Source organism: Protopterus annectens, chromosome 3.part0, assembly GCF_019279795.1.
Source record: "Protopterus annectens isolate FY-2018-M chromosome 3.part0, PAN1.0, whole genome shotgun sequence".
In the NCBI taxonomy this organism is placed as follows: Eukaryota; Metazoa; Chordata; order Ceratodontiformes; family Protopteridae; genus Protopterus; species Protopterus annectens.
Window position 1 is genome coordinate 1,249,235,042 of NC_056731.1, and position 16,324 is coordinate 1,249,251,365.

The 16,324-nt window shown below is 41.6% G+C and overlaps 1 protein-coding gene across 1 annotated transcript in view; it reads left to right on the top strand.

Moving 5' to 3' along the window:
- Nucleotides 1-671: 671 nt before the first annotated feature.
- LOC122797039 (histamine H3 receptor-like) overlaps nucleotides 672-16,324 on the top strand; it is a 364,839-nt gene continuing 349,186 nt past the window's right edge. Inside the window, exon 1 of the mRNA XM_044065813.1 lies at nucleotides 672-948. Coding sequence (XP_043921748.1) covers nucleotides 672-948 — 277 coding nt within the window. The remainder of the gene's footprint in view (nucleotides 949-16,324) is intronic.

Here is a 16,324-nt window from a genome sequence, read left to right on the forward strand (position 1 = left end):
AGGTCATTGTCCAGCTTTCTCAGCTGGTTGAACTTTTGACGCCAGCCTGTTCTTCAATAGTTACTTTGGCCTCAGTGTTAAACAGTGGTAGTTTATCACAAACTTAAGCCAATAAACTATCTACAACCTCCAAGCAGATGTGGCTAGAAGATAGTATGTGGGTTAACAAATCGTTTTCAGGGGACGACTTTAGGAACTGTTTAATGTTCATGGGCACAATTCTCACCAACAATTATATGTTTTTCCAAGGAGAATTTTTTAAGCAAAAGAGGGGAGTTGCAATGGGGGCTAAATGTGCACCCACATACGCGAACATAATTTTGTCCAGATGGGAAGAATTATACGTATTAAACAGTCCTTTTGTTTGGTGCTGGTCTTTATATAAAAGGTTCCTGGACGATATAGTTATATTTTGGACAGATACACATCAAAGATTTATTGAATTTTTAGATTATTTAAAAAGTTCCACCACTTTTTTATATTTCACTTATAATTATAATTCAGAAACCCTCATTTATTTGGATGTTTTCATTTCCAAAAAAGCTCATGGCTTCTCTTCTTGTATTTACCGTAAGGAAACATTCTCCAACTCTTACCTACATTTTAAGAGCAGCCACCCCTTTTTCCAGAAGAAGAATCTGGTTAAGGGACAGTTAGTAAGAGTTAGTAGAATGACTTCAGATGATCATGACTTCATCATCGAAAGTGGTAAAGTTTTAGAAATGTTTAACAGACGTGGTTACCCTGATATGTTATTACAAGAGATGTTTGATTTAGTGGCCCAGGGAAGAAAAGATAGATTTGCCCCTATTTTAGGACAAACCATTCAAGCTGCAGGACATACAAATACCCACATGAATGAGCTTAAGAAATGGGATGATGCATTCATTTTAGATTATTCATGGGATGCAGCTGTAATTAAGGAAGTTATTTTAATGAGTGGAACAGGTTTGTGGAAATTTCCGATTTAAATGTATTCAAAAACAAATCTTTGAAGTTCACTTATCGGAAAGACTTAAATTTTAAACAATTATTTGAGTTTGGTATACAGAATAAGGCTAGGGCATCTTTAAAAAGAGCGGGTACTTTCAAATGTGGATCCTGCTCACAGTGCCCCTATATAGCTAATAAAACCAGCATTTACATTGCAGCAAGAGACAAGGAGATTACTAGTGATAGTTTCTCTAACTGTAATACTGATGGTGTGGTTTACATTGCTATATGTAAAATGTGTAGTTCTTACTACGTTGGAAAAACCGAGAGAAAGTTTAAAAAAGTATATACGAGCATTTGTACGAAATAAAGAAACAAAATAGTAAAAATGCCCTTTTTAGACATACTTTGATTTGTTCCCAGGCTACATTTCTTTTCTTTGTCTTAGAAATTATTCCAAAGGAAAAAAGAGGTGGCATGTGGGAAGCCAAACTCGTATATAGAGAGTTGATCTGGCAGATTATTTTGGATTCCACCAAGTTACCTGGTTTGAATGACATGATTTCCATTTCCTCAGTTCTTAAATTAAGGGCTGCTAAATTGTGATTTTAGGTTTTAGCCACAAGGTGGCTATGGAAATATGGAATTAGGGCTAGATTTTTTAAACTTCAAACTATTTTTAAACAACTGCAATAGTAACTTTGTATATATATATATAATGGGAAGATACAATTTTTAACTAATTTATATGTATTTTGAATAATTATGTTTTGTATTAAAAATTTTATTTATTGTATTTACAAACTTTTACGTAAATAGTACTGTTGAAGTTTGAATAGATATTTCAGTACTAGAGATTTTTATTGGTTAGATTTTAATTGGATTAACTGAATCATGATATTTAATGGCTATTTAAATATTCTGTTTTTTGTTTAAGATCACTTTCTGATGAAGACTTGCCTTTGTCGAAAACGTATAGATTGGTTTGGCGTTATTGGTGTTTTGTGATTTTCAATAAAAGATCCTTTTAAGAAGGAATCCTGGTTTCCGACCTCTATTTGGACACTCCTTGCAAGTCTTTATTTTTGGTTTTGGACATCCCATACAAAACCAAGATGCACTCCTCCAAAAATAGGAACGCAATCTGGTGGTCATCGCACATAAATAAGCTATACAACAAAAGGAGGAAACAAATACATGATACAGCAAACTTCACAAAAGGAAAGGCATCACTGATCATTGCTAGGAAGAAACAATGATCGCTCATAAAATAATCCAAGGCCAGTTTCTAAAGACAAATTGCCAGGGAATGTAAGAATAACAACCACAAAGCCTTTGTTAGCTATAGCAAACATTTAGGTGGCAACTCTCAAATATGCTGTCAGCTACTGCAAAATGGCAAAAAGATACACTGAACCAACTTACATTGCCCACATCCTGGGGGACAAGTTCAGTGCAACCCCCCCCCATCAGCCCCAAAAGGGCCTGTGTCCACCCCAGAAGAATGCAGAGCACCAGACTTCATGGACATGCAGTTAAAAACAGCCCTCTCCAAGGCTAACAGCATCAATGGGACTGGATGGTGTCCCAGGCTGCGACTTACACCAGCCCCAAAAGGAACTACACACTCACCTACATTTACTGTCCAGACTCAACCTTACCACAGGCTATGTACCCAAAGAATGGCATACAGCAACAGTCATCCAACTCCACAAAGGGGGTACCACAACAGAACCAGGAAACCATTGACCTATAGGCCTACTCAGCCTGGTCTGCAAAGCTATGGAGCAAATTATCATGGAACCCATAAACAGAGTCATTGGGGACCTCCAGACACTGGACTCTATCCAACTTGGCTTTGTTAAAGGCAGATCCTGCCTCCTAAACCTAGTTGACTTATTTGAAACAGTTACCAAGGACATAGATGGAGGTGAAAGTAGTCCACACAGCCCACCTGGACCTCACTAAGGCATTTCAACACCATTCCCCACTTTAGCATCATGGACAAGCTTAACAGCTATGTCACAGGATGGGTGGCCAACTGGCTCACAGATCAAACACACATGTTCAGGGTTGCGGGTGTCATGTCCGACTAAACCAGTCACAGATGGCATCCCACAGGTATTGGTCCTGGGACCCCACCTGTTCAGTAGATACTGCTCAGAGGTACAGGCAAGCATGGGAAGAGTATGGCTGAACAAGTTTGCAGATGACTGCTAATTGTGGTCCATAATCGACTATACGGCTGACACAGGCAACCTCCAGAAGGGTCTTACAGAGACAGATACCTGGTGTTAAAGCAATGCACTCAAGCAGAATGCCAGAAAATGCATAGTCACCCCCTTTGGATAAAACAAAGTGCACACAAATTACCACATAGGTGGTAATCCAGTATGTATGGAGAATGTAATTATGGCTCTGGGGACCCAGGTAGATAGTAAACTCTTCTTTGATGATCACATTGCCAAAGTGTTTAGAAATTCCTTCTATGTAGCCCACCTAATGTCACCTAACATAACCCACTTTGTCTAGTCTGATGATGCCACCATCCTACAAATATACCTGTGAAAAACAGAACTCCCAGTAATGTGTATAGCGTGTCGTGTTAATGCGTACTTCTCTAGTATCATAAAGTAGTTAGGTCGGTGTTTTAATCCTGCACTTGACAACTGTATAAGAGTGTGTGTGTGTGTCTCCTTGGAGAGGAGCAACCTTTTTGGAGACTACTAAAACACTCTAAAAGTGGTATAGTTATCTTTGTCAAGTCTGATGATGCCACCATCCTACAAATATACCTGTGGTAAGGAGAATTTCCAATAATGTGTATTGCACGTCATGTCAATGCGTACTGCTCTAGTATCATAAAGTAGTTAGGTAGGGGTTTGAATCCTGCACTTGACAACTGTATGAGAGTGCTTGTGTGTGTCTCCTTGGAGAGGAGCAACCTTTTTGGAGACTACTAAAACACCCTAAACGTGGTATAGTTATCTATGTCAAGTCTGATGATGCCACCATCCTACAAATATACCTGTGGAAAGAGGAACTCCTAGTAATGTGTGTAGCACGTCGTGTTAATGCGTACTGCTTTATTGTCATAAAATAGTTAGGTAGGGGTTTTAATCCTGCACTTGGTGACTGTGTGTATGCTCCTCGTGTGTGACACTGTTGGTCAATGTGATGTGGATTTTGCATTTAGTACTGTAATACATATCACAATGACAACAGTATGTGTATTACACATGTCAGGTAGCTGTGTGGCAAATACATATACATACATGTGACCTCAATTATTTCATAGGTGGGAACCCTGTTTTCTACATGAACACATCTGTTATCTTTGCCAGAGTGTGCTGCCACTTTCCAGACCCTAGGTCACATCTGTATGCTTGTGACAAGCCTAGCCACTACAGTAATCCCTGGCCTACATCATCCGTTCCACACTCATTATGGTTTCTATTGAATAGTGTGAGTGAGGGTTTATGCCTGAGGTATATTTTAAACCTGTTCAAAAGCAGCAAAATCTGTCAAAGATGGCTATTTATTATAGGTGTGCAACAACCTTTGTGGATATGCATGCAGACCCATTAATGCTTATGTGATCCACAGAGGGATTTCCAGAACCCTTTGGAAATGTGATTATCAAAAGAGAGATAATGTATCACATGGCTCTATGTATACATCAGTACCTGTTCACCATTTTGGGGCTACTACCTATGTGTTACTCTGGGGATACTATGTTTTGTAAAAGTGGATGACTATGCTTTATTTGGCTTATAGCTTTACAGCATGGGTTTGACACCAGGTATCTGCCTGTATGATACCCTTTTGGGGGATGTGTGTGTCATTTGGAGAATGCATTATAGCCAACAGTATGCATTGCCAAACGTGGCCAGACATATCCCTACTGTGTTTGCTTGTACCTAAGAAAGCTATATGCCAAACAGGAGTGGTCCCAGGACTGAGTGCAGGTGAATACCACTGGTTACTGGCATAGAATAGTACTTGAAGGCTGCAAATGTTAATGTGTGTCCTACATCTGTGTATCAATTGTCAAGACATCATCTAGCAATTGTTTATGGTCAGGCTGTTGAGGTTATGCATACTACCAGAATGCAAACCAATGACAGATAGTAAGAGTATCACCCACAGCACAGTGTGAAACCGTGTCATACACACACGTGTACTCAAGTTCCAAAAGGTGTGTAGTACAATGCATACTGGCCACCAATAGAAACTATGGAGTGTTAACACTGTCTAATACAGGGCATGTCACCCTGCCCATGTGTCAAATATGCACGTACATGCAGACAGTGCACCTCAACCATGTTCATATATATGTCCACCCTTCACAAATAGTTGCAATATGTCCCTTGCTCTATGCACATATACAGATGTTAATATATATATGACCCATATATATATCTCCGTATGTGTGTGCCATACACACACAAGGTCCACACTATTGTAAGTCCTTGGACCTCACAGCTGAACTGTTGCACCTAGCTGCAACATGAACAGGTGTCACATTTGAACACACAGTAACATTAGAGGGGGTATATAGCCTTGCTGCAACATGAACAGGTGTCACATTTGAACACACAGTAACATTAGAGGGGGTATATAGCTACAAATGCTAGATTAGCATACTAGCTTGGTACAGCAGTTGCCACTGCTAAGCTCTACTTTAATATGACTATCATGCATGTGTTACTCTGTCACAACCATGTTTATATGAATGTTTGTGCTAATCCCCCAAACAGCCATTGTCCACACTACTGTACAGAACACAGATAACATGGATCAGATGTTTGACATTTAATGCTGAACTACATATTTCGCAGTTATGTCCCACTGCACACAGCTACACACTGAATTGTCCATGGCAGTAGTTAAGCAGGACATCTGTGCATAGAGACGTACTGCTGCCACATATGAATGGTTCACATTATGTAGAGTACTCTTCAAAAACATCTACTACATGCCAGTAAATACATATCTGTTACATACCTTTCCTTTGTATGGGTTGGTATTATTTATTTTCCGTTTTCCTTTTGCTTTTCACTGTCTCTCTCTCTCTCTCTCTCTCTCTCTCTCTCTCAGTCTCTGCAATAGAGTGATTGAGTTTGTGGGCAGCAATTACAGCCTGCTTTCATAGGTATTTGCACATGTGCATGTGATGGCCTCTGCACCAATTGGTTGCCACCATTTGCTAATTGCATGCAGCCTGCTGTGTGGTAATTGCAGTAATCACTGTCATAGCAACCCAATGCTATAAATTGCTAACTCAGGTAGGCATAGCCCTTTCAGCTTTCCTAAATGGGGATCATGCTTGTTTGCTGTGGACATTGTTGTTTAAGTCAGAAGGTTGATATAGTTCTTATATCTGAAGCCAGGGGTGTAGCCAGTGATATGAATGTTGTACTCAGACCTGAATGTTGCTGCTTCCAGTACACACTTGTGAGTGTAGAATTGTACTCACCTCTCCAAATGCTAAGCCAAGATACATGGGAGTATGTACTTTCTTTTCTAATTATACAATTAACTGCCATACAAAAGTAGTTATTGAGATGTATTCTTTTGGCACATGAACTGTTTGTGAACTGCTATACTGTGAATATGAATGTACTCACTTCTGAACAGTTTGTGCTTTTTTAGTGTTGACATTAGCACAGGCTGCTCAAGAAAACTGGACAAATTTCAGTACTGAGTATGCCTACCTACATCCTTGGTAGACCCTGAACACACAGGTATAATGTACATTTGGGTAGGGGTGCAGAAGTACAGACATCATTATGTATTATTGTGTGACTTTTATCTTGCTGGACTTAAAGGGTTGCTGAGTACCCGTTAGTTTATCATGGCAAGTAGTCTGTCTGCGTAGCTCCCAACTGTGGACCTATCCAGATGGTAGCCAGAGGTTAGCCTGTTATTCTTTGTCTGTGCACCACACCGGTCTTTTCAGCACTGGAACAATGGCATTGTCACATTTGGTTGCTACCAGTACATGGCTACATCCCTTGGTATTTCAGTGTTGTACTCCTACATAAGGGTATGCTTCTGGAACTCCTTCCAAAGCTATTTGCACAGTGTGTAACAGCAGAAAAGCTGATATGTCTGTGTGTTTTCTAGCTCTGCCAGGCCTCTAAAACACCCAGGTACATATTTGAACAGACTCAGGGAAAAGTAGGTAAAAGTGAGGTACACCTTTAAAATATTAGTGACATTAAGTTGAGACTTTGAGAGAACCAGAGCATATGGATTAATACACCTTTTCTGAAGTACAAGCAGTGTCTAACTCTTACTTATTGTCATTATTGATTAAGTGTAATTCCCCACCTTTCTGCCTAATATAAGTACTTTTCAGAGGGATTCAGGGGGACACAGCTAAAACTTGTTTCAAAATCAGGGACATGCCTGAAAAGTAGTCACAGATGGGAAGTATGGCCTCTGCCCTAATCAGATATGCCAGTGTTTGTCCTGCTATGATACTGTGTGGGGGTTGTAAAGTGCTGCTGTAACATTATTTCCTGCTAGAATGGCTGGTTCTCTAGTCACAGTCATGTAGTGCAATTACACAAGAACTGCTGGTAAAGATCCACAAAACAAGATTTGTGTTATGGCATTCTTATTTTTCCTTTACATTCACTCATTCTGATGCATGATATATTCATTTCAGCACCAATTTGTTGCATGTCTATCATGGCTTAGTGGTACTGCATGCAGTCTAGTGTGTAGAAGGTCCGGGGTTCAAGACTGACAGAGGTGTTTTATTTTGCTGCTGAGCAGAACAAGGGCCCAGACATACAGAGTGACTAAGGCACTTTTAAGCAGTTGTAAGCAGGTTTGCGTGGATTTGCGCGATGCTTAGCAAAGCTTAGCTAAGCACACACATGCACACACAGGCTCACACTCATGCAGACCCGCTAACTACTGCTTAAAAGTGCTTTCTCCCGCTAAAGAAAAGAAAATGGGGAGATAGGAAAGTGGTGAAAAAGGGGCACAAACAGGGAAGGACAATAGGGAAAACAGCTCGGGATATGCAGGATGGGTGTAGGGAAGGCCCATAGCTGCCCATGTCTTTAACAGCAACAGCTGTGCATATGCAATCAATTTGGAGGGGAATATGAAACCTTCAACCCCTGTGAGAGGGGTGAGAACAACAAAGTAGGTTGTACTGCAAATTAAATATCAGTTTATGTGTCCAGCGGATATGTGTGCAAAATGGGCAGCTATGTATGGGGCATAATTTTTTTTTTGGGAGCAGATTGCCCTTTTTTCCTTTTTTTCAGGTGAGAGTGGAATGTGGGGTAGGGGAAGTAGGTATATTTGTGGAGGTAGGTTGGGGAGGTAAACAGACAAGACAAACAAGATGCATACAGGGGCGCAGTATGACAGATGTGGTGGGTGAACACCACTGACAGGGAAGGATGGTTGGAAATCGCAAGCCCATGAGCCCACAGATGGTAACAGTGGAACTGAGATCCCCACCCATGGGCAGTCACCACTGCACCTTCACAGCCCAGAGGGTGGCTGTGCTGCGGGCTGCATAGGAGGGGCAGGCTCACTCGTGAGTCATGCCACTTGTGCCTCAAGCTGGCATAGAGGATCAGCGACAGAACGCTCAATCTCCCTATGCACCACAGCCTGGACCATTCAGAGGGTGATACGTGATCCTCCTCTGCCCACGCTTGCACGGGGGAGATGAGCCCCATCCCCTGCAGCGCTTCCACCCGAAGGTGGCACATGGCCAGTGGAGGAGGAGGTCCCAGGCTGGGCACCGGACCTGCTGGTGTCAGGTGACATCGCCAGCTGAGGTGGGACAGGTGGGTCTGCTGGGACCGGCCTTTCCATACGTTCTATGTTTAGGAGGATTTAATGAAAATATGGGTTAGTAACAGTCAACAGCATTCCCAATTAGTTATAACAGCATGCAGACGTATTCACATTAACCCAACACCAGAGTTCAAGCAGTTGAACAGCAAGCATGACACATGCATATATGGAACAACAGTGGACATTATAACAGCATGCAGGTTTTAATTGATGGCAACAGGTCATCAATATTGTGGTATGTGAACAGGGCACATGCATCAAAATAAATGCAGATATTTATAAACCAATAGGACATATGTCCCAACAAATGTTTTGAGATTAGACTTACCCATTGAGGTATGGAATTGCATTTTTTATGCACATACAGTAGGGTGGAAAATGATAACTCCATTAACAACTTATATATCCTTCTAGTTTACACTACATTCCTATTAACTGCAGTTATATGTCCCATACATGCATTATTACACTACCCAATTGTCCTTAAATCGTGAAATGTTTTTTTGCTAGATTTTTATATACATGGGCTGTATCTGACATACAAACTGTCCGGGATGCAGATGTTACTGCTACATATTTTGTGAGTTGCTCAGACACACTACTGCTGAGATGGTACACTGACAGCTCTACTTTCCCATACTTATCTAAATATGTTTAGGTGAAATTATCAGTTATATGTTAACAGCTCCCTACGTTTCTACCAGCACAATGACATTTCTGGGGAACACAGTACCAAGCTACTCATGTGCCAGATTAACCTGTACATGCTGGGCATGAACCAACAGTTGAGGACTATAAATATGCTTAAAAGCTACTGGCACTCCCTTTATCCACTTTATATGGGCCTACCCAACTGTGTGTTAACAGCGCTTAATACAACAGTACTATTTCTATAATGCAAGAATACAACAACATATCAAAGAAAATGACACAGACACACTCCAGGAATTGTACATTTATTAAAGACTTAAAACACTTTTCTAGAGGCTCTCTCATTTATTTTATATAACAGTACATGCAGAATAATCATTAGAGAATAATTATACCTTTATTTATTGTGTTAAAACACTTTTTTCAGGCTCTCTCATTTATTTTACATAACATTACAAGCAGAATAATTACTAACCTGCCTGGTGGTGCAGACTTACCAGCCTATCTGCATAGGCTTGCTGATTCGCAGCATGGACACATGCAGCTGTGAAGTAAATGAAGTGTTATTGAGACATATCTATCCATAGCATACACTAGAATAGCAATTCTTACATACTTAATTCCATGGCTACTTACTCAGTAGTGGGGCATTTTCCATCTCACGGGCCTCCTGGATCCACTGGTCCAGTTGATCTGCCTTGCGTCTCTTCAGGTCTGCGTGGTGGTGTCTGACCTGCTCACCAGTCCGAGGGACACCTGTGGCACTGGTGAGTTCATGAGCTAGACAGTCCCAGGCTTCCGCTTTGTATTGGGTGCCCTGGTACTGGCCCCACAGGAGTCTATCCTCATGATTATGGACAAGGAGCCAAACCATTACTTTTGACTCCTCAATGCCACAACGTTGCGCTCAAAATCAAGAGCACTCTCTAACACCAGCCATGCTGACTGCAGATGGGAGCTACATCCAGTTATGGCAAGTATTCCCACCTATGGAGCTTAAATATGCCTCATTTCCCACACTTATCTGTGATAGGCCAGTTTTGAGGAAACTCAGCTGAAAGCACATGTGCTTAGCAATGGGTAAACTTCTATTGATATGTATTTGTGTGTTGAAAGTGCAAGCATATGAAAAGCTGTCATGGCTTAGTGGTTCAGTTCTGTGATTATGGTGCACAATATCCCGGGTTCGAGCCCTGTCACTGCCTTTTATTTTACTACTGGCCGGACAGGCTAGGAGGTGTGGCTGTGTTTAGCCGACTTTGCTCAACTTTGCCCAACATTGCTTTACGTTGCTCGACATTGCCCGACGTTGCCCAGCATTGCGCTAGTTAGCGCGGTACACAGCTACGCGCAAACATGTTCTGTTTGCGCTAGTTGGCGCGATGCACAGTTCCACACAAAGCTATTGTGCTAGTTAAAGCAGTGCTAAGCTATGAGCAATTATACTGAAATGTGCTTAATACTGGTAAACTTTGCTTAGCAGTGCTTCACATTGCTTAAGATACATTACTTATGCATTCATCAGTATGCATAACCATTTCACTTTCATACATATATATATATATATATATATAAATTCGTTCACTACTGCATAGGCCATTTCAATGCTTTTTACTAAAATTTCAATGATAAATGTCAGGAATTCTTTTCATATACAGATTTACATCAGAAAATAAAAAGGGGAGTGGTGGGACTCGAACCGGGAATGCCTCCTCTTTGTGCGAAGGTTCTACCACTATGCTATTGTGCTTGATTTGCATATAAGTTTCTTATTATCCTTTTCGATGTCTTGACTGCTAACTGTAGCTAAGCAATGGGCAAACCCGCGCAAATACGGGCAGCCATATCGGGAATAATACACAAAAAAATTAAAAGTTGTGCATTTTATTATTGTACTGGGGTTTAGAATGTGGGGGAGTGTAGTGTTGGGTATGTACACATTTGAGCAGACTCGCTCATGTCTGTTGACATTTCCCAATTAAGAGACTTGCAGGGGTGTGGATTTTTGGACTGCTCGGCAGTCCGACATGCCCCCTGCACTTGTGCATGCTCCGTGTTAGCCTTTGAGTTGATGCAGCGCACCCTCATTAATATGCATGGTGCGCTGCCATCTTACTCTTAGACTGGCGTTTCCGTGTAAGACTACTTTAGTCTTACACGGAGGATTCATGAATCCTGGGGTATGTTTCTTGGAGCTTTTCTCCCCGGGCCTCAACTGAAAATGGACATGTATCCATCTAGACTAGCCTGGTCAACAAATGTAAAATGAATAAATAAATAAACATCCCAATTCTTATGTCTACAAGTATCTGCAAGTCTAGTATCTAATTATATTTAAAGCATAAGGTTGGAACTCTGATCGAGACCTTCTGATCTTTAGAAAGGGTAGGAGCAAACTACATTGGAAAAAATGGGAATTGTGGAAAAAGTACGTACAGGGGACTAAAGGGGTTTAAAAAAAGTCAGCACTTAAATGGGCTATGTAATGATTGACTGGAAATGTTTGGGTAGATTATAAGTGATGTATAATGTTTACAGTTGGGAGTGTCAATATGGTTTGTGATGTAAAATGCTTGCAACTAGAATTGTTTGTGTGGTTTGTTTTCATTTATATGAATATACGATTGCATATGTCACAAGTGATGGTTTAATAAAGATGTTTCTTTTTTTTTAAAAAGGAACAGGAACTGAATAATTTATGCAATGTTGCTGAGGTTATATGATATATGGCAATATATGTGAAGTATAATGTTTGTTAATTTTAATTTGTTAATACAATTTGATACTTTTGTTGTTGTTGTGTCTTTCGGCTTTTCCCGGTTAGGGGTTGCCACAGTGGAACTCCGGTCTGCTAATGATTGGCAGTAGATTTTTACATGCAAAGCTGCCAGCTCTGACGCACAACCTTCAACGAAGGTATGCCCATTCACGCATGTCTCCACACAGAAGACACTTTAGCTGAGAATCAAACAGGACAACGTGAGGTGACAACACTACCGCAGCACCACCACCGCAGTTTGATACTTTTGTATGAATGTAAAACTGCCTATGTCACAAGTGATAATTCAATAAAGTTCTGTTAAAAAAAAAAAAAACTTCTGAAGTGCTTAGCTGATACAGTTACCGGAAGTGTGTTTATAGATTACATGTTGTCTGCAATTATTTTAACTTCTTATAATCTACTTCCACTCAAGAGATGGTTAGTTTGGTGAAATGGGAGAATATTTTATTCTAGAAGGTGGACAAGAGAGATAAATAATTATTAATAAAGGCATTTTATGAGTCTTGCAGTTAGCTCAGAGGATCAAGGTTATGAACTGTTAATGAGCTGCTTCCCATAGTCCAAAATGTATTCACTCAGGCTACAACTACTATGAGAATCTGAGCAAGATAATTCAGTAGACAGTATAGTTGTAAGATTGAGCTGCACTCTGCTGCAGCCTCCTGAACCATACACCACTACCTATGAACAATAGAATATGTCAGTGGAATATATTAAGCTAGCAAGTTTTACACAATGTTTCCACAATATTCAGAGAGCATTTAATTTGGTCTCCAACCTCTTATGCCTTATGCTGGACACCTCTACTGCTAGGTTCCTATTAGTGAATGATTTGAGCTTTGCATCAGAGCATGAGGCAGTAATGAGACATGGTCTGAGGGCTGCCAGTGTTATTGGGAGGTGGTGTAAACTGACATAAATATTAACCTGCCTCTTATTTGCAGGAATTATTATATAGGCCTCTACTTGCAAATGAAATGTCTAGGAGAATCCATGCCCTGTGTCCAAAGGTAACAATTCCACCTAATATTGACTGCAAGCCTTGCCTAGCAGACATTCTTAGCTCCATTCTCTAGCAGAGCTGCAGAAAGTGATCCACCCCTACCAGCATGTCATCCCTGAGCCTCCCACAATGACATAAGTAGACAAAGGCTGGGATTCAATAAAGCAAAATCTCCATGTCAGAATAGTGTAGCAGGTTCTGCCTCGAATATGGCTGCTGAGCGATCCAGTAAACAAGGCTGGAGGTGTGCATGAGCCTGCCAGCACTATTCTGACACAGACACCACTGAATAATGGTAATTACCTTATTTGCTGGTGAAAACCATGCAAACAAGGTGAATTAGCAATTCAGTAAGCAGGCAGGCATCCTTGTCAGAACAGTGTCCGTTGCAGAAATGTATTCATTTACTAACAGGGTACATTTCTGCAAAAATAAAAATGGGGGGCATAACTGCTCAAAGTAAAGCATGTATTATGACTACTAGGCATACTAATAGCCAAACATATGGCCATCGGCATGGAAAACAGTTGCAAAATTATAAAAATTAAAGTTTTTTTTTTTTTTGGACAGTTCTGGCCTTTTAAGCATAGTTCAGTGGCGCACAAACAAGATCATGCAGAAAATTAAAAAGAAAAAAAAATGTAAAAAGACAATTCTACATGAGTAGCATGCAGAACCAAAACAATAACAGGTAACAGTGGTAGCTAAGGAGATAGGCTCCAGTGTAGTGGTCTAACAAGGGACTAAGGCAGTGGGGTATGCAAATGAGCTAAATTTATTGAATAGCAAAATGGGAGACCGTGTTCACCTGCGCCTAACCGTGTAGGAGCTATAATGTTGCAGTGCATGCAGAAGAAGTAGCTGACATGAAAAGGGTGTGTTTCCTGCTTGGTGTAAGCACATTGGAGCTCTGCGGCTACTATTTGTGCTTAGCTAAGCACAGCTAAGCAAGGGGGTGTGTCTGAGCTACATTAAGAAATGCTCAGCATGTTCGCATCCCTGAGGGGGTGGGGGGTTCTGTTCAAAATTGTTTACTATAGCTGCAGGGTTTTGTGCAGCATGCCATGGGACTTAAACACAACAGAAAAAAATAAAACAAAAAACCCAACAGGAACAAGCAGAAGTGTATACATTTGAGCAGTGGGTTTGTGTGGCGTGGTGTGCAGCTTAGAAGAGGCAGAAATGGGAAGGAAAAAAAATGTCAAATACCAGAATAAAGGAACTCAAGTACAAATAATATAGCTGGCATGTGGAATGTATCATAGTCAGCCAATCACACAGGCAGTATCTGCAGCACACCAATATAAACTATGCAACACCATTCAGGCTGGTTTTTCCCACAAACTCTGCACCATTGGTGTACATACTCAGGGGAATTTAAACTGACAAAATGTTAGGGGCTGCTGTCACTTTGATATATCAGTATGTGCTAGAGGCTGAGGGCAGTGAGGAGGATAATGCGGACAACCATCCCAGACTGAGGAGGAGGAGAAGAGTGTTCAGACCCAGGGTAACCTACCAGGGGCTACAAGATCTGAAGATACTAGAGCACTACAGGGTGGACAGGGACCTACTTCAGGAACTCTGTGGGCTGTGCCGGCCTCACCTCAGACCCAGAGTAAACAGAGGGGAACCCATCGCAGTTGAAACCAAGGTATGTGTAGCCTTAAGAATACTAGCTACAGGAACCTTCCAAAGACCTACTGGGGACATCTTGGAGGTCTCACAGGCATCTGCATCCAGGGTACTCTACCAGTTCCTGGATGTTATGTGAACACATGCTGGTAAGTACATATATTTCCCCCAGCACCTGTGAGGAGAGGACCAGTAATATGCATCTCTTCCATCATGTAGCAGACTACCCAGAAGTACTAGGTGCCATAGACTGCACGCACATCTACATCAACGCACCACCCGGTGAAGAGGGTAGAGTCTATTGCAACCACAAGGGCTACCACTCTATCAACTGCCAGGTCATGTGCAATGCCCAGGGCATTATCATGAATGTGTGTGCTGACAGCCCTGGTAGTTATCACAACTCCTATATCTGGCATGCCTCACAGCTGTACCAGGCATTTGCCAGGTGGGACATCCCATATGGCCATCTGGTGGGGGATGCTGGATATGCACTGGTGCCATGGATGATGACATCCATTAAAAATGCACACACACACACACACACACACACACACACACACACACACACACACACACACACACACACACACACACACACACACACACACATGCCATAATGAAGCACACGCAGAAACCAGGAATATTATAGAGTGTGTGTTTTGGATGCTCAAGTCACAGTTCGTTGCCTTGACATATTGGTGGAGCCCTGCACTACTCTCCAGCTGCATGTGCACACATGTTCATAATATGTGCTATGCTACACAATATGATTCTGTGGAAACAGCTGTGTCAGGAACATCACAGGGAAGGCCCACACAGCTGCCCACCATTGCCAAGGCGAACTCGGAGGAGGAACCTCCTGAACCTGCTTCTGTAGGCAAACGGTGGCATACCCAGTATGCACAGGCCTTGGCAAAGAGGCAACACATAGCACACACATTGACACTGTAGGGACCCAGGGACTGACATGTCTCTCTGACTCACACTCTCAGTAAAATGGATGCCACATACATCACACTACCCGTATCTTATCATGTATAGGCTGTGTACTGCATGCATCTGACAGAGCCAGCCCTCAAACACCATCCTCACAACTGCTGCAGGCATAAGGTAAGTCAGTCTTCTTAACAATAAATGAATGGAGTAATATGTTGTGTTACATAGTTATGGTACCACTGCATACATGCAAGGGAATGGGGTGGCTTACCGGGATAGCAGCAGACAACAGATAGCTATGTGGGACAATAGGAAATGTCTGCCTAATACTGGCTTGCTCAGAGAATGCAGTAGTCTTCTAGGAGACAAATCTCACTGCAGTATATATGGGGGGATAACAAACTAGGGAGTCATAGGTCATATGCATAGATGTCAATGTGGGGGTGCCATACTCACCCTTCAACCTCACCCAGCAAAACAGCCATAGAAAACCATAAAGAAATGTCCAGCAAAGGCCCACAAATGGGGACAATGATGAAGTATGCCCA